The sequence below is a fragment of the Glarea lozoyensis genome (assembly GCF_000409485.1).
Source record: "Glarea lozoyensis ATCC 20868 chromosome Unknown GLAREA6, whole genome shotgun sequence".
Taxonomy (NCBI): domain Eukaryota; kingdom Fungi; phylum Ascomycota; class Leotiomycetes; order Helotiales; family Helotiaceae; genus Glarea; species Glarea lozoyensis.
In genome coordinates this window covers 1,945,985-1,969,521 of record NW_007361001.1, presented here as the reverse complement: position 1 = coordinate 1,969,521, position 23,537 = coordinate 1,945,985, and the positions used below count along the sequence as shown (strand labels likewise).

General features: G+C 47.5%; 10 protein-coding genes across 10 annotated transcripts; 6 read left to right on the top strand and 4 right to left on the bottom strand.

Annotated features, from left to right (window-relative positions):
* Positions 1-311: 311 nt before the first annotated feature.
* Positions 312-1,492, bottom strand: GLAREA_02966 (P-loop containing nucleoside triphosphate hydrolase; the record flags this gene model as incomplete). The annotated part of the gene is made up of 3 exons (XM_008088051.1): positions 312-413; positions 583-657; positions 707-1,492. The coding sequence occupies 3 exons, from the start codon at positions 1,490-1,492 to the stop codon at positions 312-314; spliced, it is 963 nt and encodes a 320-aa protein (XP_008086242.1).
* Positions 1,493-2,167: 675 nt separating this feature from the next.
* On the top strand, positions 2,168-2,739 carry GLAREA_02965 (Single hybrid motif; the record flags this gene model as incomplete). Its single annotated transcript, XM_008088050.1, has 2 exons — positions 2,168-2,291; positions 2,342-2,739. The coding sequence occupies 2 exons, from the start codon at positions 2,168-2,170 to the stop codon at positions 2,737-2,739; spliced, it is 522 nt and encodes a 173-aa protein (XP_008086241.1).
* A 185-nt stretch (positions 2,740-2,924) lies between these two features.
* Positions 2,925-4,055, bottom strand: GLAREA_02964 (Periplasmic binding protein-like II; the record flags this gene model as incomplete). Its single annotated transcript, XM_008088049.1, has 1 exon — positions 2,925-4,055. The coding sequence occupies one exon, from the start codon at positions 4,053-4,055 to the stop codon at positions 2,925-2,927; it is 1,131 nt and encodes a 376-aa protein (XP_008086240.1).
* A 575-nt stretch (positions 4,056-4,630) lies between these two features.
* GLAREA_02963 (Chaperone J-domain-containing protein) lies at positions 4,631-5,627 on the top strand (the record flags this gene model as incomplete). Its single annotated transcript, XM_008088048.1, has 2 exons — positions 4,631-4,784; positions 4,843-5,627. The coding sequence occupies 2 exons, from the start codon at positions 4,631-4,633 to the stop codon at positions 5,625-5,627; spliced, it is 939 nt and encodes a 312-aa protein (XP_008086239.1).
* A 378-nt stretch (positions 5,628-6,005) lies between these two features.
* On the top strand, positions 6,006-7,014 carry GLAREA_02962 (Nucleic acid-binding protein; the record flags this gene model as incomplete). The annotated part of the gene is made up of 2 exons (XM_008088047.1): positions 6,006-6,138; positions 6,236-7,014. The coding sequence occupies 2 exons, from the start codon at positions 6,006-6,008 to the stop codon at positions 7,012-7,014; spliced, it is 912 nt and encodes a 303-aa protein (XP_008086238.1).
* Positions 7,015-9,008: 1,994 nt separating this feature from the next.
* On the top strand, positions 9,009-10,523 carry GLAREA_02961 (uncharacterized protein; the record flags this gene model as incomplete). The annotated part of the gene is made up of 4 exons (XM_008088046.1): positions 9,009-9,416; positions 9,470-9,703; positions 9,751-10,341; positions 10,392-10,523. The coding sequence occupies 4 exons, from the start codon at positions 9,009-9,011 to the stop codon at positions 10,521-10,523; spliced, it is 1,365 nt and encodes a 454-aa protein (XP_008086237.1).
* Positions 10,524-11,847: 1,324 nt separating this feature from the next.
* Positions 11,848-12,658, top strand: GLAREA_02960 (Cytochrome P450; the record flags this gene model as incomplete). Its single annotated transcript, XM_008088045.1, has 3 exons — positions 11,848-11,881; positions 11,932-12,509; positions 12,614-12,658. 3 exons carry the CDS (start codon positions 11,848-11,850, stop codon positions 12,656-12,658), a joined length of 657 nt encoding a protein of 218 aa, XP_008086236.1.
* Positions 12,659-13,484: 826 nt separating this feature from the next.
* Positions 13,485-16,589, top strand: GLAREA_02959 (P-loop containing nucleoside triphosphate hydrolase; the record flags this gene model as incomplete). The annotated part of the gene is made up of 2 exons (XM_008088044.1): positions 13,485-13,810; positions 13,865-16,589. The coding sequence occupies 2 exons, from the start codon at positions 13,485-13,487 to the stop codon at positions 16,587-16,589; spliced, it is 3,051 nt and encodes a 1,016-aa protein (XP_008086235.1).
* A 335-nt stretch (positions 16,590-16,924) lies between these two features.
* Positions 16,925-20,365, bottom strand: GLAREA_02958 (PRTase-like protein; the record flags this gene model as incomplete). The annotated part of the gene is made up of 1 exon (XM_008088043.1): positions 16,925-20,365. One exon carries the CDS (start codon positions 20,363-20,365, stop codon positions 16,925-16,927), a length of 3,441 nt encoding a protein of 1,146 aa, XP_008086234.1.
* Positions 20,366-21,285: 920 nt separating this feature from the next.
* On the bottom strand, positions 21,286-22,765 carry GLAREA_02957 (RING/U-box; the record flags this gene model as incomplete). Its single annotated transcript, XM_008088042.1, has 3 exons — positions 21,286-21,295; positions 21,361-21,669; positions 21,723-22,765. The coding sequence occupies 3 exons, from the start codon at positions 22,763-22,765 to the stop codon at positions 21,286-21,288; spliced, it is 1,362 nt and encodes a 453-aa protein (XP_008086233.1).
* Positions 22,766-23,537: the final 772 nt, after the last annotated feature.

Below are 23,537 nucleotides of genomic sequence, written 5' to 3'. Positions count from 1 at the left end.
AAACTTCGACACCTTGAACGACCTGCTAAAACGACAATATGCAATAGCAATAGTGGGTAAAGTACAGAAAAAAAGATCCCCGAATCCTCTCCACATTCTACTCGCTCCATTCCATTCCCTCGGGTTGGCTTTCATGATCATAGACTGTTTTTGACATGTACATACGCAGGGTTGCTTGCTCTTGTTTGCTCTTTTTTAGTTTCCATGATTCAATTAGTTTTATCATTTATTTCTTGGTTTTTCTTTTTCTGCATTCGTCAAAACATCAAAGTGACCATTACCCACTCCAGAGCGAGAAAGTCACAAATGAACTAGCCTACGGATTGGTAGAGGAGGAGGGGTTCGCCGACGTTTTCGATTTCGGGGATGGTGCATTTTAGGTCGAAGGCTTTTGAAAGGACGATTTTGAAGATCTAAAGGGGGGTGTTAGTTTGTGGGTTTGATGAGAGGTGTTTGATGGGGGTCTGATTGTTTGTGGGTGTGTAGTGTAGGTGGTTTGGTGGGTGTTTTCCGGATTTGTGGAGGTGGGGCGGGAAAGATGAGGGATGGGAACGTGAGAAGTCGTTTTTTGGGGATTTTTACCTTTTGGACGTTGATACTGTGACTTGTACTGCTGAAGATAAGACTGGCTCTCATTGCCTTGGCGAACCTCCGGGCCTGAAATAGTGGTTAATACGTAGTCATGAAGGGTGGTCTTGTGACTTACCTGATTCGATATCTCCTCTTGGTCTTCCCGTGGGAAGTTGACGAAATGATCATACTTGGTGCCAACCAGAAATGGAATCGCTGTTTTGTTAAACCCCCGCCCTTGTCTATACCATTCCTTGATACTATTCAACGTGCTCTTCCTCGTTAAGTCGAACATGAATAATATAGCCACGGCGTCGTTGCACACCAAAGGTAACATGTTAACAAACTCCCTCTGTCCTCCCAGATCCCAGATGGAAAATGTGATTTCGGTGTTACGTATCGATATTGTTTTCTCCATGAAATTGACTCCTAGCGTCTGAATGTAATCCTCGTCCCAGCTTCCCTCGACGTATTTCACCATCAGTGATGTCTTGCCTATCTGTGCATCCCCTACCATGCCCACCTTGATCACCACGCTATTCTTATTGCTGTTGCTGTTGTTCCGACTCTGTTCCCCGCCCGCTGCGCTCCGCGAGTTCTGGTCTTGATATGAGGATTGCTGCATGTTTCCGTAACCACCATTGCCAGAGAGTCCTGAGTTGGGTCTTGAGATCGAGGGAGCAAAGGCTGTAGGCGGCGTGGGGTATCTCGCATTTGGATCGACGTCTGGATTTGGTGACGCTGGGTAGCCGCCGTGCTGCTGAGATTGTGAGAACTCTGCCGACTGGGACTGCCCATGTTGTTGTCGATTGCTGAAGCCATTGTTATGGGTAGGGGTGTGCGATTGTGATCCGTCGTCGGTCCCGCCCATTGCATCGTCATGGCCCTCGTTCCGTGGGTCATATGCTCCTTCTGTGTCCATCGTGTTTTCCATGGCGTCGTGAAATTGGGCTGGCGAGCCGGCTGACAATGTCGAGGAATCCAGCTTGTCGGTTTAATCAAGTGAATAAGGCTACGAGGTGCGATACGTTTTGGGGTGGATAGGGTTGTGATGGATCCGCTAGGCGTAGTGAGCGGGAAGCGCAATCAAGACTTGTTTGGTGAGCTTTGCATAGAGAAAAGGCTAGTGAATGAGCCAAAGAATGCAAAGAAGATCATAAGGCGAGGGGAAGTACTCGATGCTTCATACAACCTGTTCGGGATTTATTGAGGGTATTCAGAAAGACAGACACCCCTGGCCGTCGAGATGTCGCGCGGATTGTGTATGTATTGGTGGCGCTACTTTATGCCGAGCGCGTCTAGAGCTGACTTCACGCGATGATTGGGTATCAAGGGCTTGAAAGCACATCTAAAGTTCAACATTACACAATTCATGCTTAGATAAATTGCATTAATTTGATCTCTTCCTTCTTCAGCTTGCCATGGTTGTTGACCTATATTTGAATGTTTGATATGTTTTGTTGTTCACATGTATCCCGGCCGGCTGGATTTTTGGCTTTGGTGGGGTGTCGCTAAACCTGCCACCCCTGCTCGTATGTTCCAAGCCTCCAGAAATGTCCAAGATCAAGAGTTCATAGCTTGACATCACATCACAACAATGGCATCAATTGCACGAACATTACGGCCAGCGGCCTCGAGGCTAGCTGTCGCAGCGAGAGGAAACACAGCTTCATCGATACGCTCTCCATTTGGCGTGCGCGCCTTTTCTGCTACGAGAGCTGGTAAGTTGTTGCGCTTGTAAGCTCCTCGTTGGTCACTGATAGCGGAGCAGCATATGTTAAGAAATACACAAAGGACCACGAATGGGTCGAGCTCTCCGACGACAAGAAGACTGCGACTATTGGTATTTCAGAATACGCTGCGCATGCGCTTGGCGACGTTGTATATGTTGAGCTTCCAACAACGCCAATGGAGGTCAAAGCCGGCGATTCGATCGGAGCGGTGGAGTCTGTGAAGTCGGCTTCGGATATCAACTCTCCCATCTCATGTACAATCACATCTGTCAACTCTCTCCTGGAAGAGAAGCCTGCTACAATCAACAAAGGTCCGGAGGATGATTCGTCTGCTGGTGGATGGGTTGCGAAGGTGGAGGTTGCCGAGGAGGGAGTCAGCGATCTGGATGGTCTGATGGATGGGGAGGCTTATAAGAAGTTCACAGAGGAAGAGTAAAGTGCTCGAAGTGTATAGGGCTCAATTCAACAGTGGCCTCGAGGTTTTGAGGGATGTTATAGATTTCAACATGGCAACAAGATTTACAGTTGAAACGCCATATCAGAGCAAATCTACCGCCCGGCCAGGACAGTCTATGCTTTTCGAGTTGTCAACTCCTCGGCTTAGTATTACAATAAAAACATTTACGCACCGCCACCCTCCTCTATGATCGGCCGATTGAGATTAATAGCCTCGAGAATCTTTGAAGCTCCTTTTTCTACCAAGGCTTGGGCCACATCCCAACCGAATTGATCTGCGTCCTTTTCGTTGAGGATCTCCTCTAATCTCTCTGTTTCTACGCTCTCCTTTCCGTCTAGACTTACAACGATAGCTTTCATCAGGAGCTTACCCTTTTCAATCCAGGTTGTCTCAACACCAATCGGCACGCTACATCCACCCTCCAGAGTGCGCATTAGACTTCTCTCTGCAAGACCAGCAAGACTGCTGTCTTTATGGTTCAGATCGGCTAATATGTTAGCTATCTTGTCGTCCCCTTCCCGAACTTCAATGGCGAGCGCCCCTTGACCGACGGCATGTAGTAGTCCTCCACCAGGTGTCTTTGAATCCAGGTATTGTGTAATTCGATGACCCCAGTCCATACGAATGATTCCAGCGGCGGCCAAAATCAAGCATGAGTATTCGCTATCTTCAGCGTCGAGCTTAGCCAGCCTCGTTCCGATATTCCCTCTAACATCCTTGAATTTTAGCCCTGGATACTTCATCTTGACTTGTGCACTCCGGCGAACACTACTCGTTCCAACAATCGCGCCATCAGGTAGTTCACCAAGAGTCTTATACTCCAGTCCCTTTTTCATAACCACTACATCCCTCGGATCTTCGCGCTCTGTAATACATCCAATCGTACACTTTTTAGGCAATTGTGTAGGCATATCTTTCAGACAATGAACAACGATATCCAGACTTCCGTCCAAGAGCTGCGCTTCCAATTCGTGGGTCCACAGACTCTTTGCGCCGAAATCGTGTAGAGCAGTAGTTTGATTCTTGTCGCCCATTGTCGCCATCGCATGGATCTCGTAGGTAACTTCCGGGTGAGCTTTCTTCAACTCCTTCATGATCATCTCCGCTTGAACCACAGCTAGCGCTGAGCGTCTAGTGCCGATATTGATTTTCTGGGTTGAGAGGGATGCCTCTTCAGCGTTGCGCTTCAATGCTGTGGAGGGAGCTTCATCTTTTGAGGATTTTTCCTGCTTGCTGACTGTTGGGTCAAGAATCGGTCGCGAGGAAGTCGATGGCAGTTGTTCGTGTGTTGCCATCTTGAAAGAGCGAATGGATCAATCGAACAAGCCGTCCGGATATATCAAGTGTTGAGATGGGGGGGTAGTGTTGTCCTCTGGAATTTTGATTGAGGTTGGTGGGGTCGATGAGGTGGTGCAAGCGAACTCCGTCACCGAGGCTTGTACTTCCAAGTTGTACCAACGTACCGATTTTATAACTGCTTTCTTATGAGCGATGATTCAAAAGTGAATCCAATTGCGCACTTCTCGTAAGACGAGCAAAGAGCAGTTGAATTTAATCGCATCAGATGTTTGCAACAGGGTATTTAAAATACAAGTCACATCACATCATCTTCTCACTTATTGAGCCCAGACCTAAAAGATATAATAAGAGAAGAGAAGACCGATTTCTAATATCTTATTTTCATACTGCTAGTCATATAGTCTTCCGCCTGCTCAAGTCAAGTTATCCTGTTTCATTTTTTCGATCCTCTCTGCTTTTCTCACAGGGCTGAATATCCCTGCTCGGTCGTACAGCTTTACGCGATTCAACACCAAAAGTCGCGTCTTCCCGTCCAGGCTTCGTCCTTCAATCGAACACCATATCAAACACAATGCCACCACGTAAACGCAAAGACGAGGAAGAAGAGCTCGTGGACGAGGAGCCACCATCTATCGAACCCTACAAAGTTCTTGCTCTGGAAAAGTCTGCTACTGCCGACGAGATCAAATATGCATATCGAAAGGCTGCGCTGAAACACCATCCAGGTATGTATCATGCAGCGCTCGCGAGCAGCATTGCACATTACTTACTAATTTCTCCCAGACAAGGCTCCTGAGCATCTGAAAGATGAAGCTCATACCAAATTCCAGGAGATAGCATTCGCGTATGCCGTCTTGTCAGATCCCATCAGACGGAAACGATATGATGTGACCGGCTCAACATCCGAATCTATTGACGCCGATGGTTTTAGTTGGTCTGAGTTTTACTCGGAGCAGTTCAAAGACGTGATAACCTCAGAAGCTATCGAGATATTCTCCAAAGGATACAAAGGATCAGATGAAGAAAAGGATGACCTCTTGGACGCTTACACGAAGGCTAAAGGTAAATGGAGTGGCATATATTCAACGGTCATGCTCAGCGATCCTCTTGAAGATGAAGATAGGTTCAGGGAAATCATTGATAAAGCTATCGCGCAAGATGAGGTCAAGCCATTCAAAGCATATACGGGTGAGACAGAGAAAGCAAAGGAGAACAGAATGAAGCAGGCGAGAAAGGAGGGCAAGGAAGCTATGGAGTATGCCCAAGAACTTGGGGTTGCTGACAAGTTATTTGGAAAAAGCAAAGGAAAGAAAGATAGTGGTGAGGATGGGCTAGCAGCTTTGATCAGAAAGCGTCAGGCCGACCGAGGCTCTTTCTTCGATAATCTGGAGGCAAAATATTCGAATGAAAAGAAGCCAAAGAAAGGAAAAGGGAAGAAGAGGGTCTCGGAAGACGAGGATGATGAAGATGAAATGCCATCGGAGGAAGCTTTTCAAGCCGCTGCAGCGAGACTAAAGAGCCAGGCTGGCGATGAGGAAAAGCCTAAGAAGAAGCGTGCAAAGCGTTGATTTTTTCGATGGTTTGTGCATACTGCAATGCAAATATGGCGTTATGGACGGATGGCATGGATAATCGATTATGGATGAAAGGCCTGAAGCGTATTTACGGAAATGGATATTTCAGTTAATTGATAACTTTGAAAGCCTGCAAATGGAATCACGGTACCTCTAACAGTGGATGTATTTTTATCAATATAATTTTTGTTCCACTGTCTTCTTCTGGAACTCAGGACGTGGGGGCATGCGGGAAGCGAGCTCCCCGTGACCTCGTTCTTGTTTCGTGCTCGACCAAAACGCGTCTCCCCAACAACATCATTATCAAGTCCATCTTACAACGTCGACTTTCGGTGTGGCAACACCTGTGCATTGTATCTTCCTCATCATGCCATGACATCTGGTCTTAGGAAACCCGACATCTACCCCGAGTATTGCCATGAGCTGTCTCCTAGCATCAAAAGATGGTGCCCCTTGCGCGCGATTGATGTCCATGATCTTGCTGAATGGGGCATGTTCAGCAATGGTAAGTGTCTCCAACCTACGTTCACTACGAACCAACGTTGTATCTTGTTGAACGATGCATGCTTCGATAGTACAGACTAACAGATTCTATCATTCAGGCCGACGTTTATACCACCATGGCAATCATCCCATAAAATGGGTTCGTCTTACGGGCCTTATCGTTGCGGTCGATGAATTCGCCAAAAAGAGGGTATACACTCTTGATGACAGCAGCGGAACGTGTATCGAATGCATTTGTCCAGCTCCCCCTACCGCCGCCGAAGAAGCCATTGCCGCAGCCACAACCAATACTGTTGTCATTACCAAGAAGTCAAATGAAACTAAGGCCGTCGTCAACGATGGACCTTCCGTCACCAATCCCAATATTCCCTGGGATGATCTCGACGTGGGCACAGTGGTTAAAATCAAAGGGGGGATCAACACATTTCGAGATCAGAAGCAGGTTGAGATCATCAAGGTCGAGGTTCTTAAGAGTACAGATCAAGAGGTTAGATGCTGGAATGAAGTTTTGGAATTCAGGAAAGATGTTCTTCGCGTTCCATGGATTTTAACTCCAGAGCAGGAGGAGAAATGTAGGAGGAGGGCGATGAAGGAGAATTCACGTGCATTGAAGAAGAGTTCGAGTAAAAAGCATGGGGAGATTAAAGATAAGAAGCTGGAAAGAGTTAAATATGGAAGTGATAAAGGAAAGCGGTCATCGAGCACTACAGCACATTCGAGTATCAAAAGATACAGAGGAGATGAGACGAGGAACATGGTGAGCGTAAGGGAATCAGCAAGAGCAGAACACAGACAATCACGTCCACGGCATACAGAAGATGAGGCCAAGAAGAAGCATCAGACTCGACAGGATACCACATATCGATATAAAACTTGAAAATTGAGAGCGTTGCCCACGTTTGGATACCACTATATGCTGACGGCTGCGCAAAAAATCATCAGCAAGCAATTGCCCGCGGCCGGCGACACCATTTGGAATATCATCATCTCATGAACCAGGACACGTAATCAACCGTCTTACGCCAGCAAGTAAGACAGCAGCCATCCTATTCCTGCCAATTCTCACACTGCCACCCGCTCGTTGTAATCTTGTCGCTAATGGAAGGAGGATTTGCTTTCACTCAAACGAGAAGGCGAGTACATGATGAATACAGACCTTGGCAAGGCAAAGAAAATCATCTCCAAGAGATTTGCACAGCCCAAACGAATCAAACAGACTTGATATCAGGAAGGTCTTCTTTGAAAAGTCCTGGGAAGGCTCTCCAGTAGGCAACTCACCTCCTGCCAAGATAAGATCAAGAAACTCATCTTTTTGTCAAATAAGAATTGCCTCGGGCGCCAGTTTTCTTATCCATCGGCTTTCAATCCGATCTGCAAGGGCTTTACCCAGACAGCCCACTTATCAAGCACTCTGCTTTCTTCGATGCACATGTGGCGGTGGAATAGCCAATCGACAAGCCAAAGAGTTCTTCGTCGCGTGCCAAGGGAGGCTGTGCAGGTCGAAAGAAACTGGGAGATCCAGTCCTAAAGCTACGTCAGCTGCCCAGTATGGTCATAGCTTCTCTATTCGACATTGGGGTTTAGGAACTTGTGCTTATGGTAATGTGTTTTTGGAATAGTACAAAATTGAAAAGTTTTATTATTATTGAAGTTTTGTTCGCAGAGCTTCTGCCACGTACAAAGAAATATTTTATACAGATAAACGAGGCCGCGTAGAAGCAGTACATCATGTTGCACTACAGGAAGCTATCCTGAAGCTCGGGTACGAGTAGGACGTAAGCAACGGCTGCTCAGAATCAAGGAAGTGACAAGAGTTGGCAGCTGGACTCTAGAGCTTGAATGCATATGTACTTCTCTCCAAGACACAATATACAACGACAGCGATTGAAGTAGCTGTGAATAACTCTTCAACATATTTTCTTCTTGCAGCTTCAAATCTGCCCTTCTCCTGCAATTGCATCCAACCGCTACCCAACATTCCTGCGCGTTGACGACACACGAAGGTTTCCAAGGTCCCAGTTGCTACAGCATTGCAGCAACCACCCGTTGCACCTGCTCAAATTTGCGCCTTTCCCTCGTAGTCCGCCGTCCATCTGATCAATCAATTGCCAATCCCAAGTGCTCGAACGCTCTTCGCCCGGCAGAATCCAAACCTTACAGTACCTTACACTTACCTTTCGTCCTTTCACAAACGAGGCGCAGCAAGCTTCAAGATTGTTTCCCCGCCAAACCCGAACCTGCAAACATACACACTTTTGCCCACACCCCAAGCAATTTGTGAATTGCCAAGATGGTCGGTAAGTGAATAACATGATACATTTCCTTCTCCCCTCCCTTCTCCCCATCGCACACAAGTCATCCAACTTGTTCCTGGATTCCTGGGTTATCGCCGCTGCTGTCTCGATCAATTTTTCCACAAAAGCGCACCGCATCGCTATCGCCTGCAGTCAGTCCAGCATCTTTTCCAGCAAAGCCAATCGAATGACGTTGCGGCCCGACACTAGAGCTACCACACTTGACACTCGATCGCATCAACTCTCTACTAATCCACCCAAGCTTCAAAGCTTCTCGACCTTCCTTTCCTTGACCAACATTTAGCTGTCATCCATTTTCATTGTGCCGGCACATCGCAACAGCTTCGCCCGTCCATATCGCAACCAACAACACATTGCTCGTGGCACATTCTCCTTTGTTGTCATCAAGCCTTAAGCCAAGAGGCCAAGCCAATCTGTCTTTGGATTGGAGCGCTGAACTTCACGAAGCTAATTTCCGTTTGTCTTTGACATATTTGTAGTCTCGACGGACTTTCGAAAATCTCTCTCGCGTGCGAAAACTACTACACGCGATCGCCTTACGGGTCGAACGAACATCATGAGCCCCAACAACGGGAATGCGAGCGAGGAGACGGGGCTTTTGAGCGGACAGGAGAACGGAGCAGCGTCGCGCAAGCTGTCGATACGGGATTTCTTTTTAAACAAAACCCATACACCGGGAGAGAACAGCGGAAATAAGTTCGTAAGGGTTCCTGCTAGAGCTTTCAATGTTACTAAGGTCACATTGTTCAGCAACTATGTCAATATCCTCCTGGTCTTCGTACCGTTGGGTATAGTTGCTGGCGCAGGTGGTTGGAACCCGACAACTGTTTTCATTCTCAATTTCTTTGCAATCGTTCCATTGGCAGCCGTCCTTTCTTTTGCGACGGAGGAAATTTCTTTAAAACTTGGTCAGACCATGGGAGGGCTATTAAATGCTACCTTTGGCAATGCTGTAGAGCTCATTGTAGGTTCTCAAAGCAGCATCGAAACTTGCGGATCGACTAATTATGGTGCTAGGTCAGTATCGTCGCCTTGAAGAATGGTGAAATCCGAATTGTGCAATCAAGTATGCTGGGAAGTATTCTGTCCAATATCCTCCTGGTTTTGGGTTGCTGCTTTTTAGCCGGTGGCATTCACAACACTAGAACAGGTACAGCACAAGGTATTGAACAGGGCTTTAACATGACAGTCGCATCCACTATGTCTTCCCTTATGGCGGTTGCGTCTGCCTCTTTGATTATTCCTGCAACTGTAAGTCTCATGCTGCTTCTAAAGAATAACATGCTAAATATTTTTAGCTGTATGCCGCACTGTCCAAATCTGAAAGCACGACAAAAGATAATATCCTCATTTTATCTCATGGCACGGCTATCATTCTTTTGATCCTTTACATTATGTATCTTGTTTTCCAATTAAAGACACATGCCCGACTCTTCGACGGCGAAAGCGCGGACGACGAGGAGGACCCAGAGGAACCACAAATGAGTCCTTGGGCTGCAGGTGTTATTTTGGTGGTTGTTACGATTGCGGTTGCAATTTGCGCCGAATACCTTGTCGACTCCATCGAATCTGTTGTAGAGACCATGCATATCTCCAAGACCTTCATCGGTCTTATCCTTCTTCCAATTGTCGGAAACGCTGCGGAGCATGTCACCGCTATCGTTGTAGCTTTGAAGGACAAGATGGATTTGGCAATCGGAGTTGCTATTGGAAGCAGCATGCAGATCGCTCTATTAGTCACACCTTTCTTGGTCATTCTCGGCTGGATCATGGATATTCCAATGACTCTTCACTTCGAGACCTTTGAGACTGTTGTCTTTTTCTTGAGTATGTTGGTTGTCACTTATACGATTCAAGATGGAAAGAGCAACTATTTGGAAGGTGCCATGGTAAGCTGTAATTCCCTGATATATATGGATCTGTATGCTAACCATGTCAGCTACTTGGACTCTACTTCATTATTGCACTCGCCTTCCTTGTCTACCCCGATGATGCCACAGACACCCCTGGCAATGTTGTGCTCGTCACAAGAGCAGTCGTTGGATCCGCGAAATCTGCACTTGGAATGTAAAGGATTTTCGTTCCGAAATTGAATTGCAGACAAGTGGGTTTCTCGTATATCCCAACTTATCGGAAAAGGCCGTATTTTGATGGTCAAATCGTGCTATTTGAGGCAGATGAGTATTTATTGGCTTATTGGGACTACTTTCTGCTGAGAAGGTTTTCAGTAGATGAATCTTGGTAACGGCGGTATGGACTCGAGTGAGGTTCGGAGATCGATGGATTTGGCAAAGAATGGCTGTTGTTCATATTGGGGACCGGGGAGTGTGACAGTATATATTTGTATGATATGGGCAGCGTACGGTTTCTTGATGGCGCCGGGAGGAGTTCTTGTTCCCAAAATCTTAGCCTTGAGAACATTTATCTTGCAATATTTCGCCAGACTGTAGTTGTGAGGTGGACTAACACGTTTGGACCGTTCAAGTATGGCTGTTCCCGTACGCATGCATATGAGGTCATCTGATTGGCTGCAGGTAGTACTTGTCACTTTCAGATATCACGTTTCCCTTATACTCTAGCAACCATCAACCATCCACTCAACTCTCATAAACCATGTCTTTCACCCTTCTCTCCCTCTCCATTTTCCTCACCCTTCTCACCTCACTTCTACTCCATCACCTCCTCTCACCCCACTCCCCCTCCACATCTAACCTCCCAGGCCCATCTCACACAAGATACACCTCCCTCCCCCTCCTCTACCACGAGTTCTCCAGCACCAGACGACTCTACATCCACAACTTACACATCAAATACGGTCCGATCGTCCGCATCTCCCCAGGTGAAATCAGCATTCTCTCTCCCTCCGCCCTCAAAACAGTATACGCCAACTCCGGGGGCTGGGAGAAAAGCCGTTTTTACGATTTGATGAGGATTAGGGGTGTGAGGTTTGTCTCCCGTCGCCTTTCTACTTGGGTTGGGGGTGACTGGGTGTAGGACTATGTTTTCGAGTCTTGGGAAGGTGCAGGTGAGTTTTTGATGCGCAGGGGAAGGGGGGAGGGAGGGGAGGCGGGGCTGATGATATGTAGCATAAGATGAGGAAAAGGGGGGTTGCTGGGGGGTATGCTAGGACGAGGGTTTGGGGGGAGGGGGTGCTGGAGGGGGTTAGGGAGGGGGCGGGGGGGTTTGTGGGGAGGTGTGAGGGCTGGGGGATGGGGGAGGAAGGGGTGGATGTTTATGTGAGTTGATTTTTGTTTGGGATGGAGTTGGTGGAAGCGATGTTAACTTGTGGATGTTGTTAGGTTTTGTTGCATTGTTTCGCTCTGGATTGTGCAACTCATTTCATCTTTGGGAAGTACGGGACGCATTCGCTTGAGAATCCAGAAGACGAGAAGCTCATGCGGGAATTGAGTTTCCATTCTAGTTTGAAGAGTAAACTCCTTTCATTCCCTCTGTCTTATCGAATACTAAACCGAATGCAGAAAATCTGCTACATCTTCATTTCCCAACCCTCGCCAAACTCCTAGGTAGATTAGCAGAACCACGTCCAACCCCCCTTACCGATGCTTACGTCCAAAGCACCGCTCAGCAAACCGATGCTGGGGAGCACACACTTTTACATACTCTCCAAACCGCATCAGAGAATCTAGGAGAAGATGTGATAGTTGCAGAATGTCTAGATCATCTAGCAGCAGGCATAGACACCACAGGCGACGCGCTCTGTTTTCTTCTTTATCAACTCTCACTCCCCGAGAACTCTGCCATTCAGGATAAACTGGCGGACGAAGTTCACAATAATAGAGAGCAGAACTTTGAAGATTTACCTTATCTTGATGCTGTCATCATGGAAAGTCTCCGTTTGTATCCGCCGATCCCAATGTCTCAGCCTAGAATCGTGCCGAAAGGCGGGAGAGTGGTTGATGGGTGGTTTGTGGCAGAGGGTATGGTTGTTGGGGCGCAGGCTTGGAGTGTGCATCGTCTTAATGGTGTGTTCAGCGATAGCGAAAAGTTTCAGCCGGAGCGGTGGCTGGATACTGAAAGCAGGAGGGAAATGGAAAAGGTATTTTTTGCGTTTGGGATGGGGAGTAGGGGGTGTACTGGGAGATTGTAAGTTTTTAATGCATTTCTATTAATATTTGAAAAGTTGAAAGCTGATTTTAGAAGTTTGGCGATGGCGGAGATGAAGATACTGGTCAGGGCGGTGTATGAAAGGTTTTGTACGAGTGTTGTGGGGGGTTCAATGGGGGATATGGAGGTTGAGGATCAGATTATTAGTAGTCGGCCGAGGGGACACAGGTGTGTCGTTAGGTGTGAGGAGAGGAAGTGGTGACTGGGGTAAGTTTATTTTAGTAAGTTTATGTATGTTCAAACTTATTATTACTGCTAACTTCTCGAGAAAGAGAACTAATTCATTTCTATCGTAGCATATATATCTACCTCAAATTGGAAGTAAAAGACCAAGTGTCGTGTGGCACATATTGTGATCACGAGGAAGTTGCGAGTACTGGTTGGGCGTCAAGCGAGATCCTCAACCCAACGTCTGCCAACTCATCCTATATCGTTCGTACTCATTGGTGAACAAAGATCTTATCTTGATATCACCAGGTTCTGTCGGCCATATGAATATCTGGCGCCTCATTACCACTTTGCCACAAGCCTCAAATTATTTGATCCGATGTCATCTCGTCTCGCACCTATCGACTGGCAAGGAAAGCGACGTTCTTTGGGCGCCTCGCCCAATCTACAGCACGCAAATCTTACTGTTCTTTTATCGGGTTTTACTGCAATCCAGTTCCCGGCTGTAACCCTAAATTATGGCGAATCAAACGACTGTTACTTTGCAGCCGTAGGGTAGGAAGTTGCGTTCACCTTGACTCATCTACGTACCTTTAATACCTAAGCATGCCAGCACTCACACTATGTCTTCGCTATCAGCGACATGTACAACTAAGTCGTCCAAATAAGAGTCTGACTTCATGACAATAAGCGAAATATTTCCTCTCAAATTTCAAGTATTGCTCACGGATTGATCGCGATGGCAGAAACAGAGGCAAAAGACCGCATACCTACTGGCCCCCAATTTTCAGAAGCTGTAGCTTCTTTCCTATACGACTCGCTCAACGATGCGACGAAAAGTCTTGTCGTTCGACTTAAGAATCCAGAAAGTAGACCTAGTCAAGATGAAGATCACACACCACCTGGATCGGAGACTGGGTCTGATAGTCCGCTATCTTTGTTCAATGTCCCGCATTCGAGGAATAAGAAATTCTGCGGAAGAGTGGAGGCTTTGAAGGAGTTGTTTGCGATGTGGAAACCGAAAGCTCAGAATAGGATTGCTATAGTGGGGTTGGGTGGTATTGGGTAAGTCGTGATTACCCTTGAATTGATCGAGCAGCATGTTAATCATTCTTACAGCAAAACAGAATTGATGATCGAATTTGTCTATCGACTGCGAGACGTCTCTCCAAAAACACAAATCTCCTGGTTTAAGTCAGAAGATCTTCTCACCACACCGGAATCAAATTCATCCTCGACGACTGGAATGCAGCTGGATCGGTGGCTCAAACTAGAACACAATGTCGACAGCTTGGTTGTTGTTGATACTGCGGATGATTTTGGAAAACTTCTTCAGAAGTCCGAGGGTGATGGGAACCTGCTCGAGGAGTTAAAAGCTTTCAGCGGCAGCGTAATTGTGATGGCGAGAAATACTCAAACTGGACGACAATTGGCCGGTCCTAATGGTCTTTGCGAAGTTGGAGAACTAGATGAAGAAGCATCAACAAAGCTTCTTCGTGGTAGTCTTGGACCATTAGCACATAGTACCTCATCAGAACTTGAAGAGGTTGCCCAGCTGATGGTCTACTTGCCTCTAGCTATTCTTCAGGTTGGAAAGTTGATCACAAGCGCCGGCATGACAGTTGCCCAATTCTTGTATCTATACAAAAGCAGCCCCTCCATGAAGCTCCGTTTGTTTGGTAAGGTGGATCGGTTTTCAAATCCGGATCCTCGCTTTTCGGTCACTGGACAAGGGGTCGTGGATGTAAGAGCTTTCCGAAGCGAATTTCCGGACGCGACAAGGATTTTATTTCAGCTCTATTACCTAGGTGGTGATCTGGTGCCTCTTGCTTTGTTCTCAGCTACTGATCCTCTGGACATGCTCATCATTATGTTTATCCTCAAAGGCCATTTCTTCGTCGCAGAAGTCGGGTCGAGCGGGACATATACGCTTCATCCTCTCGTCTGCCTAGCAATGCAGAATCTGTTCAAGAGCGTACGGCCAGAAACCGACAAAGAAGATGTCGTGCAAGAGCGAAAGTGGTTCGAGGAAATAATGATAACATTCTCAGAATGGTATCCTGATGCGGAAAGCGAAGACCGGGCTTGGTGGAGGACTTGCTTCGCCCATATCCTGAACGATTGCGATCTTCAAGTCAACTCTTTGCGTCTAGCTATTGCTAAAATCCACCGAAAAGAAGCTGCTTATTTCAAGCGAAGGGGTGGGTATCTTGATGCTTTGAGAATGACCAGTTTGGCTAAGGATGTTCTTTCTGTTTCCTCCACGGCCGAACATCTAGGTGTTTTACAGGATCAGATTGAGTTGCTGGATATTCTCGGGAGGTATAGAGAGATCAAAAGTGCCTTGGAAATATATCCGGTTGACGAAGAAGAACAAACTGTGCTGTGGAGGAAGAGAATTCAAGCGAGACTGGATCAAGCACAGGGTGTGGATCGCTATGATTCTGCTATTACGACTTTCAAACTTATCAGTGATGCTCGGGACGGACCTAACAACTCAAAAACTGATTTACTACAATCTATCGACGATTACGGCTGGGCTCTTATGCTCAAAGGGTGTTGTCAGGAGGCTTCAATTAAATGTCGATCCGCGCTTGCCGGACGCACGTCAAGTTTCGGAATATCGCACACTGATACCCTTTCGAGTCTGCGACACTTATCTTGTAATCTTCGACTGCAAGGCAAGTACGAAGAAGCACTCCAATACGCACATCAAGCAATCCGCGGAAGTGAAATACTTCTTGGAACGAATCACCCGACAACCCTCCTCGCACAAATCACCAAATGCAAGATCCTCCTCGCCACAGCTGTCACGACCGAAGATCTCGATAATTTAGAAGCACTTCTGGTAAATAGTGCCAACCATCTCACACCCATTATCTCGGACAACCACCCTGTTATCCTGACGTGCAGGTCTGATCGCGCCCTGATCAAACAACGCCTTGGCAAATATGCTGCTGCGGAGCAAATGAATCGAGCAACTCTGTTATCACGAGAATCAGGACCTTGGGAACACTCGCAACGCAATCCAGATACACTGACGAGCAAACATCAACTCACGGAATTGCTATTCCTAAAAGAAGGAGCCAAAGCCGCTGATTTACTGAGCGAGGAAGTCTGCCAATTACGAACCGAAGTCCTGACGAGCGGCACGTTAAAAGAAGAGGATTTTCATCCTGATCAACTCTCGAGTTTACATCTTCGTGCAATGATTCTCTCGGAACTAGGTCAACACAACGAAGCGCTTGAGGAAATAAGCTTGGTTCTTGAAGCTCGCTTGAGTCTCTTGGGGGCCAATCATTCCGATGTATATTCCACACAAACCTCCAAAGCGGAGATTCTACGCCTACAACTCCCTTCCGAGACTCCCAAACGCACTATGATGCTCAACGAGATTGATTCCCTGAATCGCACTGCTCTAGATGGTCTCACCCAAATCTTTGGCTCACAGCATCAATCCACTTTGAGAGCTCTCACTCATCTTGCGCTCGGAAGATCTGAAAGAGGCAAAGATGGCCACGAGGAAGCGGCGAGTTTGTTGGGCGTGGCGTATATTGCGTATCGGAATAGTGTCGGCGACGAACATCCTGAGACATCTTGGGCCAAGGGAAGATTGGCTGACGCGCTTGGGAGGGTCGGGAAGTGGGATGAGGGGAGAAGGTTGTGGAGAGAGTGTGTTGGGGGATGGGCCAGAGCGGAGGGCGTGGGAAGTTATTTATATGGAAGGGCTTGTGGTGGGTTAGAGCGTTTTCTGGCGAGGGAAAGGGATGTGATGGGGAGGGAGATGGTGGTGATAGGGAAGGAGAGGGTGAGGGAGGTGGTGCGAAGTGGGAAGGTGGAGTGACTTTTCGGGGGGAGGAAAGTTGGGAGAAGGGGGAGGGGGAAAGCTAAAGGTAGTGGAAGGGCAAAAGCGAGGGGTGGGAGAGGGAGGAAGGGGTTGAGATGGGGGAGGGTTTGTAGGTTTAAGCGAGATATATAGAGGGGTGGATTCTCGCTTAATTGTTTAAATTTCGGTGGACAAGATGTACGATGTGGTATTGTTTGGATGTTTTAGTAGTACACTCTTTATCAATTTCATAAGTTAGCCAGACATTATAAAGGATCTCCTATGCTACATCAGCCGTCCAGTAAAATACATGTAGGACCCTTGTCACCCATCATGTTATGAAACATCTCCATCTAAGCATCCTCGAAAACTAGAAGACTCTGAACACCAACTCTTCCAAAACCGCGCTTTCGCAACAGTTCTCGCCCTTGATGCACAGGAAACTCAGCAACAACCATAGCATTAACATCTTCAACACCCACACCATCCTCACCCAACAACTCCAAAACCGCACAAAGCGTCACCCCCGTCGCAAGCACATCATCAACCACCAACACCGACGAACCACCAGGAATCAAACCCCTCTCCATCTCAATCCGCTTCTCCTCCCCCTCCCCAGTTCCCACAGAAGAAATATGCGACCTCGGCTTTACCACAGAAACAACCGGCGGCGGAAGCTTCCCAGCCTCACGAATCAGCACTAACGGCACATTGACCCGCGATGCTAATGCTGAAGCATAGATAAAGCCGCCGGCCTCGCAGCATACGATGGCGTCGTATTTGCAGTTGATGTGGGATTCGAGGAGTGAGGTGCAGAGTGCCAGTCCGCCTGGTTGTTGGGCGATCCCGAGGATGTGGGCGAAGTTGATGGGTGGGTGGGGGAAATTGGGGATGTGACGGACTTGTTTGGTGAGGCGTTCCAGGTCTGTGTGGAGGATGGGGAGGAGGTGGGTTTCGAAGAATTGCTTTGGGGGGTTGGTGCCGGGTTTGTTGTTGTGGAAGGTGAAGGTGGGACGGTAGTTTAACCTTTTTGGAGGACCATCATTATGAGAGGTATAGTTGCCAATACCGTAATGACCTCGACGAATCTGGCGCGTCTGTTGGCTTGTCTCGATATACACCTCAATCAACCTACTATCTGGCACCAAATGCGAATATCGTGCAACTGGAGCATCTTCTCTCATTCCGCTGATCATGAGCACATCTACATCACTGGCAGCTTGAACTGCATCGAGAAATTGCTCGCTCAGCATCTGAGGTCGTTGCTTTAACTGTTCATTAAAGAAAGCTGTCAATGCCTCCCGATGTTGCTCCTTGTATGTACGGTCGTTGAGGAGGAGAGTGATACTGGCACCAGTAGCTACCGCATATTCTCGCTTTGTCGCACTGCTGATACTGACTACCTTTGCTTTGACACCAGAGCATCTGTTAAACGCGGACAGCCAGATTTCAGCACAATAGTCTTTCCCGGCGAAACTCTCTCCCGTGATGAGAATAATGAGTCTCTGCTTCGTCGTGGCTCTTGGCAAGGGGCAAGCGTAAGCGAGAACGTTATGCGGGTCGAAGTCTCTTTTGAGTTTCGCTAAGCGCGGTAAATTGGGTCCAAAAGCTCTAGCCGCAAGCGCGGCATCTCTGGGATCGGGGCCAAGATCCGCGCCGTAGACTCCACAGCTCAACGACGACAAGTCTTCAACGACACTATAGACCCATGTAACAGCAGCTTGAGCAACCTCGCCGCCGTCTTGATCGCGCGGCCAGACACTGGTTATTACGCAGGCAAAGTCCCAGTCTCGACATCCGAAGGCGGTGGCTTCAGGTGCAATGTCGGTGACTGCACCACCACCGTGAAGGAGATGGAGATAGCAAAATGATGCGGGGCGAGCTTCAATGGCAGCTATCAAGCGATTCGCGATATTGGCTTCTCCAATGTTCTTTAAGAATACGCACCGCTTGAATGAAGAGGTCTTTCCACCGCTGTGACCTCCGTGCATTCTCGACATGTACATCTCTGTGTCAAATAATCCGACGGCATCCACGATCTGGTATCCGTGTTCCATACCCAGAACAGCGCTTACGTCTCCAGACGTGTGTGTGGTATAAGAGATTTCTTTCGTTGAAGATTCATAAACAGTTACGCCAAGATGTAGTTTACCGGCGTCCCAGTACAGGTAGGCGTCTGCAGAATTATTGCGGGTGAGCTTCTTCGCGACAACACTATCAAACTCATTGAGTTTAATCTCTGCTTCGCGGCTGTTCTTCAGTGGGAGGATCCAATTTCGAGTCAAGAATTTTAGGGCTTTGTGAGACTCGAAAGTCACGCTGACGACGATGCCAAAGTTGGTCCCGGCACCTTTTATCGCCCATAGTAAATCAGATTCGTTTTCGGCGAGAACAGCACCAGCTGGCCGGTATTGACTCGGTACACAACCAGCATAAACAATGTGACCAGAACTGACGCTGACTACGACCGCACCGACAATGGAGTCGCACGCGAGGCCGTGTATTCTGGCAAGATGTCCGATGCCGCCTTGTAACCAGAGTCCTGCACCAACACTTGGGCGAGATCCCAGTGGAACAGTTACACCCGCTCCCATAGTCGAACCAATGATGTCGCCTGTCTTGCAACCAGCCTCGACGACAACCAAGGGGCCGGAATTTCGATTCAAGTCTTGTGCGCTCTGCTCTTCTGGCAATATGTGTATTGCGTTGAAGTTGCTCATATCGACCGCAACAACGTTAGGCCAGAGACATTGACCACCGTGACCTCCACCAATAACAGTCAAGCCAACTCCATGCTTCAGAGCCCAACGGACGCATTGCTGGACATGCCGAACCTCAGTTGGTCGCATGATTGCCGCAGGGCGATGGAGGCGGGCTTCCCTGTTTTTGACGGCCATTTTCTCCGTGGCTGATGGAACTTGCCGCATCAATTCTGGCAAGGCAGCCGAGATCTGAGTAAAAGCCGCCATAATGTTAGGCGAGCTAAAGAAGAGTCGATTCGGCTGGGATTGTTCGCGACGGCCTAGTTTCCGGCACACTTTAAGCCATTCGACCTTGACAGTACTCTCTGCGTCTACGTCGTCTATAATGTACCCTGCGATGAAAGCAGCAAAACTATATAGCGATTCGTTGTCATCTGCGACACTCAACGCTCCATCTGGAAAAGAAGCTGTTTGATGGCAAACTAAGCCATTGAGAGGTAGGATTCCGCCACGATGGAAAACAATTACCAGGGCATCCAACGGCCGCTTGACGAGCAGCTCAATCGCACGTTTGATAAACTTTTGTTTGGGACTCATGCCATACATGCTGTGGCAGAAGAGAATGATATCGAATTTCTCATCCTCGTCGCTAGCATCACCTGTTGTTGTGTTTGTCTTTAAAGCAAATGGACTCCGATTAATCATAGCCGACCCTTCAAGACAAGGCAGGAATGCTTGTCTTTCGGCAGTCGAGGAAAGAGATTTTTCCAAGCCCGTAGCGAACAACTCGATCGGCTCGTACGCTGTGTATTTGCTTATTTGCTTTCTCAAGCTGCTAGGAAGGTGGCCAAGTATGCTTTCTGGGCCTGGTCCAATCTCTAGCACTGATATCCCGTTACGCGATTTGCAGATGGGAGCTAGTAACTTGTAGAGTTGAGGGATGATGAAGTCCTCGTACGTTTCCCATTCTGAGTATCTCAAGGTATCAAACGCATTAGCGTATTGTGAGTCGGAGAGTGGGATTTTCAAAGACGGATCCGTATTTTGGGTCTGCTGCCTAAGAGCCTGCTTCAAGGAGTCGAGTGTCGCCATTTCGTGTTATAAGAGGTTGACGAATTTTTGGTAGCACGTTTTAAGCGGCAATTATGGCTGATATACCTCTTGCGTATGTCGTTTGCTGGACATTAAAGGTGTTGAACTATTTCAGGAAGCAAGCTAAAAGATGGACTGAGCAAACGGAGATATGAATTGCCTGCAAGACATGGGTACACACATATTGTGTAACTCTGGCAGTATACTGCAAACAACTTGACCGCTCAGTATGCACCCGACCCAAACGAGAAGAAATGAAAAGAAGACAACTGGATTTAGCGATTATGTGCTTTTTCGGTCTCAGCTTTTAGCAGGCGAATTCGCATGTCCTGGAAAATCTTGGTGCAGATTGGCAACAACTGGTTTGATACTTTTTAAGAAAAGGCTGTAGCTCTACGTCGTAAACGATGACGGTACGCCTGGATTATCACAGCTCTATCTGCATTATTACAGCTGTGTTGTATTCACAGGCCTCTGCGTTCGAGGTATCTATGGTTCCCGAGGAAGGTTGAAATCGATATTATGGTCAATTTTGCGTAGCTTGGATGATGCGAATTATGGTGCTGTTTCAAATACTCGAATTGAGGTTCATTGACGAATTTGATTGAATTGCATTCTCGATATTCGACAGGTCAGGCCAGATTCAAAGTACTACGCCCTAAGGTGGGGAAAGAGAATCTCTGACAGCCTTAGAGGACTCCATTTATTTGCTATGCCACATGCACATTCCGTTGTGGAGTTTGAAAACAATATCCGACAACCGCACACTTCTCCCAAAAATCTAACAATATATCATGACGTTTGATGCTCGGAAACTGCAACTCAATCACCAATGAACACCTCAGAAATGCCAACACTCTTCTGTACCCCATAGTTGAGGAGAAATTATTAAGTTTCCACTTGACTAGAAAGCGTCTCCGCTACAATTTGCTGTATCGAAAATGCCAGATTAGCGTCTAGAGACTCTGTAGCGCCTACAGTCTTCGCAAGCTAACATGTGGCAACGTTTACAAGGTAAGATGTACTTGCGATGTCTTGTACCGCATATCTCGCAGACACGACCACGACGTGAACCTTCAATCCTGGTAAACTTGCCGCTGTGATTGCATTCATGGTTCTCTCGCAATTCCTGTGCCATATCGACAACGCGCCGTTGACGAGCTGCAGGCTCTAAATTTGCTGGCGCCTCTCTGTCAACAACCTGTTGAGCTCTTTGGTCCAATAGGCCCTCTTCCCAGTCTCCGCATTTGCATTCTTTCCACTTTACACCACATGGGTAACAGAACTCGGCTTTGCATCTACAGCTGTGCAGTAAGTTAGTCTTGAGATAATGGCGAGAAACGGAAGGTTCACTCACGTCATATGATTGCAGCCCTCATATCGAAATACCATCTCACCACATCCAAAACAGCGTCTCCAGCCTTGCTCTTCCGCAAATGCAATGAGACTTTGTCTTGCTTCATCTACTGGACAGTCTCCATTATGTGCTAAGGATTTGCAGTGGATGCATGTTCTAGCGTTACAGACCACACAGGTAGCAACATCCCGAGTTCGCTGCGACGGAGGAATGAACTTCGCGCATTCCGGATCGGCGCAATAGAAACGATCGGCGCTGTTGAACTCAATCTCGGCTTCTCTATAGGAGGCCAGCTCTTCGACTGAGAATTCTGTCAGGATAGCTGAAATGTCAATTGGTCGACCATGACATTTTGGCGGAAACAACGTTTCATCCTTTGCAACACGAAGAAAAAAGGACTTGAGGCACGGTCTGCAATAAACATCACCACAATCCAAACGCAGAGTAGTGTGAGGATGATTGGGCTCGCCACAAACGCTGCAGTCGATTTTCAGTTGTTGCAGTCGATCTAGGATAGCTCCCTGGCGGTAAACGTGTGGAGTCGAAGGGCCAGCGACAGTGCTAGCACAGTCCATGTCGGATTTCGAAGACTCAATATCCCGCAGTACATGGTCCCATTGTCCCGATTCCGCTGCGAAACCACCCATTTCAAGCAATTCGTTGGAATCCTGGTGCGGAAGAGCTTCGCCTTCGTTCAAGCTTAAAGCAACTTGTCGGTCTTCGATAGACTGCTTTTCTTGAGCTCTCAATTCCTCGATAGCTGTAGCATCGGTTTCCATTGCATAGGTAATGCTGTGAGCAAGCTTCATATCCTCAACTCGCGTTGCCAGTGTCTTCAACTCAGCCTCGTAGTTATCGAATGCCAGTGCATGATCAGGAGGATTTCCTTCAGCCCATTTCCCAGTTTGACGCTCGCGTTGAGCTTCGACCTCTTCGATTTGTAGCTTTAGAGCGAGGCTCTCGTCGTCGAGCTGAAGCATGGGATCTGCTGATGCTATGGTTGTTGCTGGTTTGCCTTTCTCGTCTGAGGTCTCGTTCGCCATACTGTGCATCTGAAAAGGAGAAATTCTGAGGTTTTTAAGTTGCATGGAAGTGTTTGCTCTCAACCCCTGCCGCAGACCCTGGAAGGAGGTCCCAAAGAAAGCCAAGCAAGTACTTATGCATATAACCGTGACTTTCAAGACGGTATCGACCCCTTTGAGTCATGCTGGTTGCTGTTTGGATGCCTCCGCGCTCTTTTATCTCTTAGTGCTGCAAATACAACTTTCTTTCATATCCTTTTTTATAACGTAATCGGCCATATGTATGTATATGTCGTTGCCAACTAATCTGGGGCTACTCTCCGCTTCGTAGAACCAAGAACACCTTGCTTCTTTTTTATGCGTAAGCATATCCAATCCCGCAATCTGATACAATGAATTTCTGGGCTCATTCAGTTTGGATTTGGAAGCATTGTTGTCATGTCGCTCTAGGATTCAGGTCACGACAGTCGTGCTTCCTTGTCCGATACTTCTCTTCGCTTCCACCAGGAAAGAATGATGAAGTGAGTCGTTGGACCGAACGTTTGAGTTCCGTTATATCAAGATAGCTCCAAGAATTACTCATCGGTAATCATAGGAGGAAGGGGATGAATTGTCCACAAAGACTCAAGAATCTTCAAACAAAAAAAAGGAAAACATTGCAATAATTTGCAAAGGTTCGTTGCTTAGAAGCTTGGCGTAAATCACACTTCGTCGAGCTAACTTGGTCATCAGGACATGTAAGAAAGAAAGAAGACACCGGCTGAGTGGAGCGTCGTGACATTCATTCTTCGTC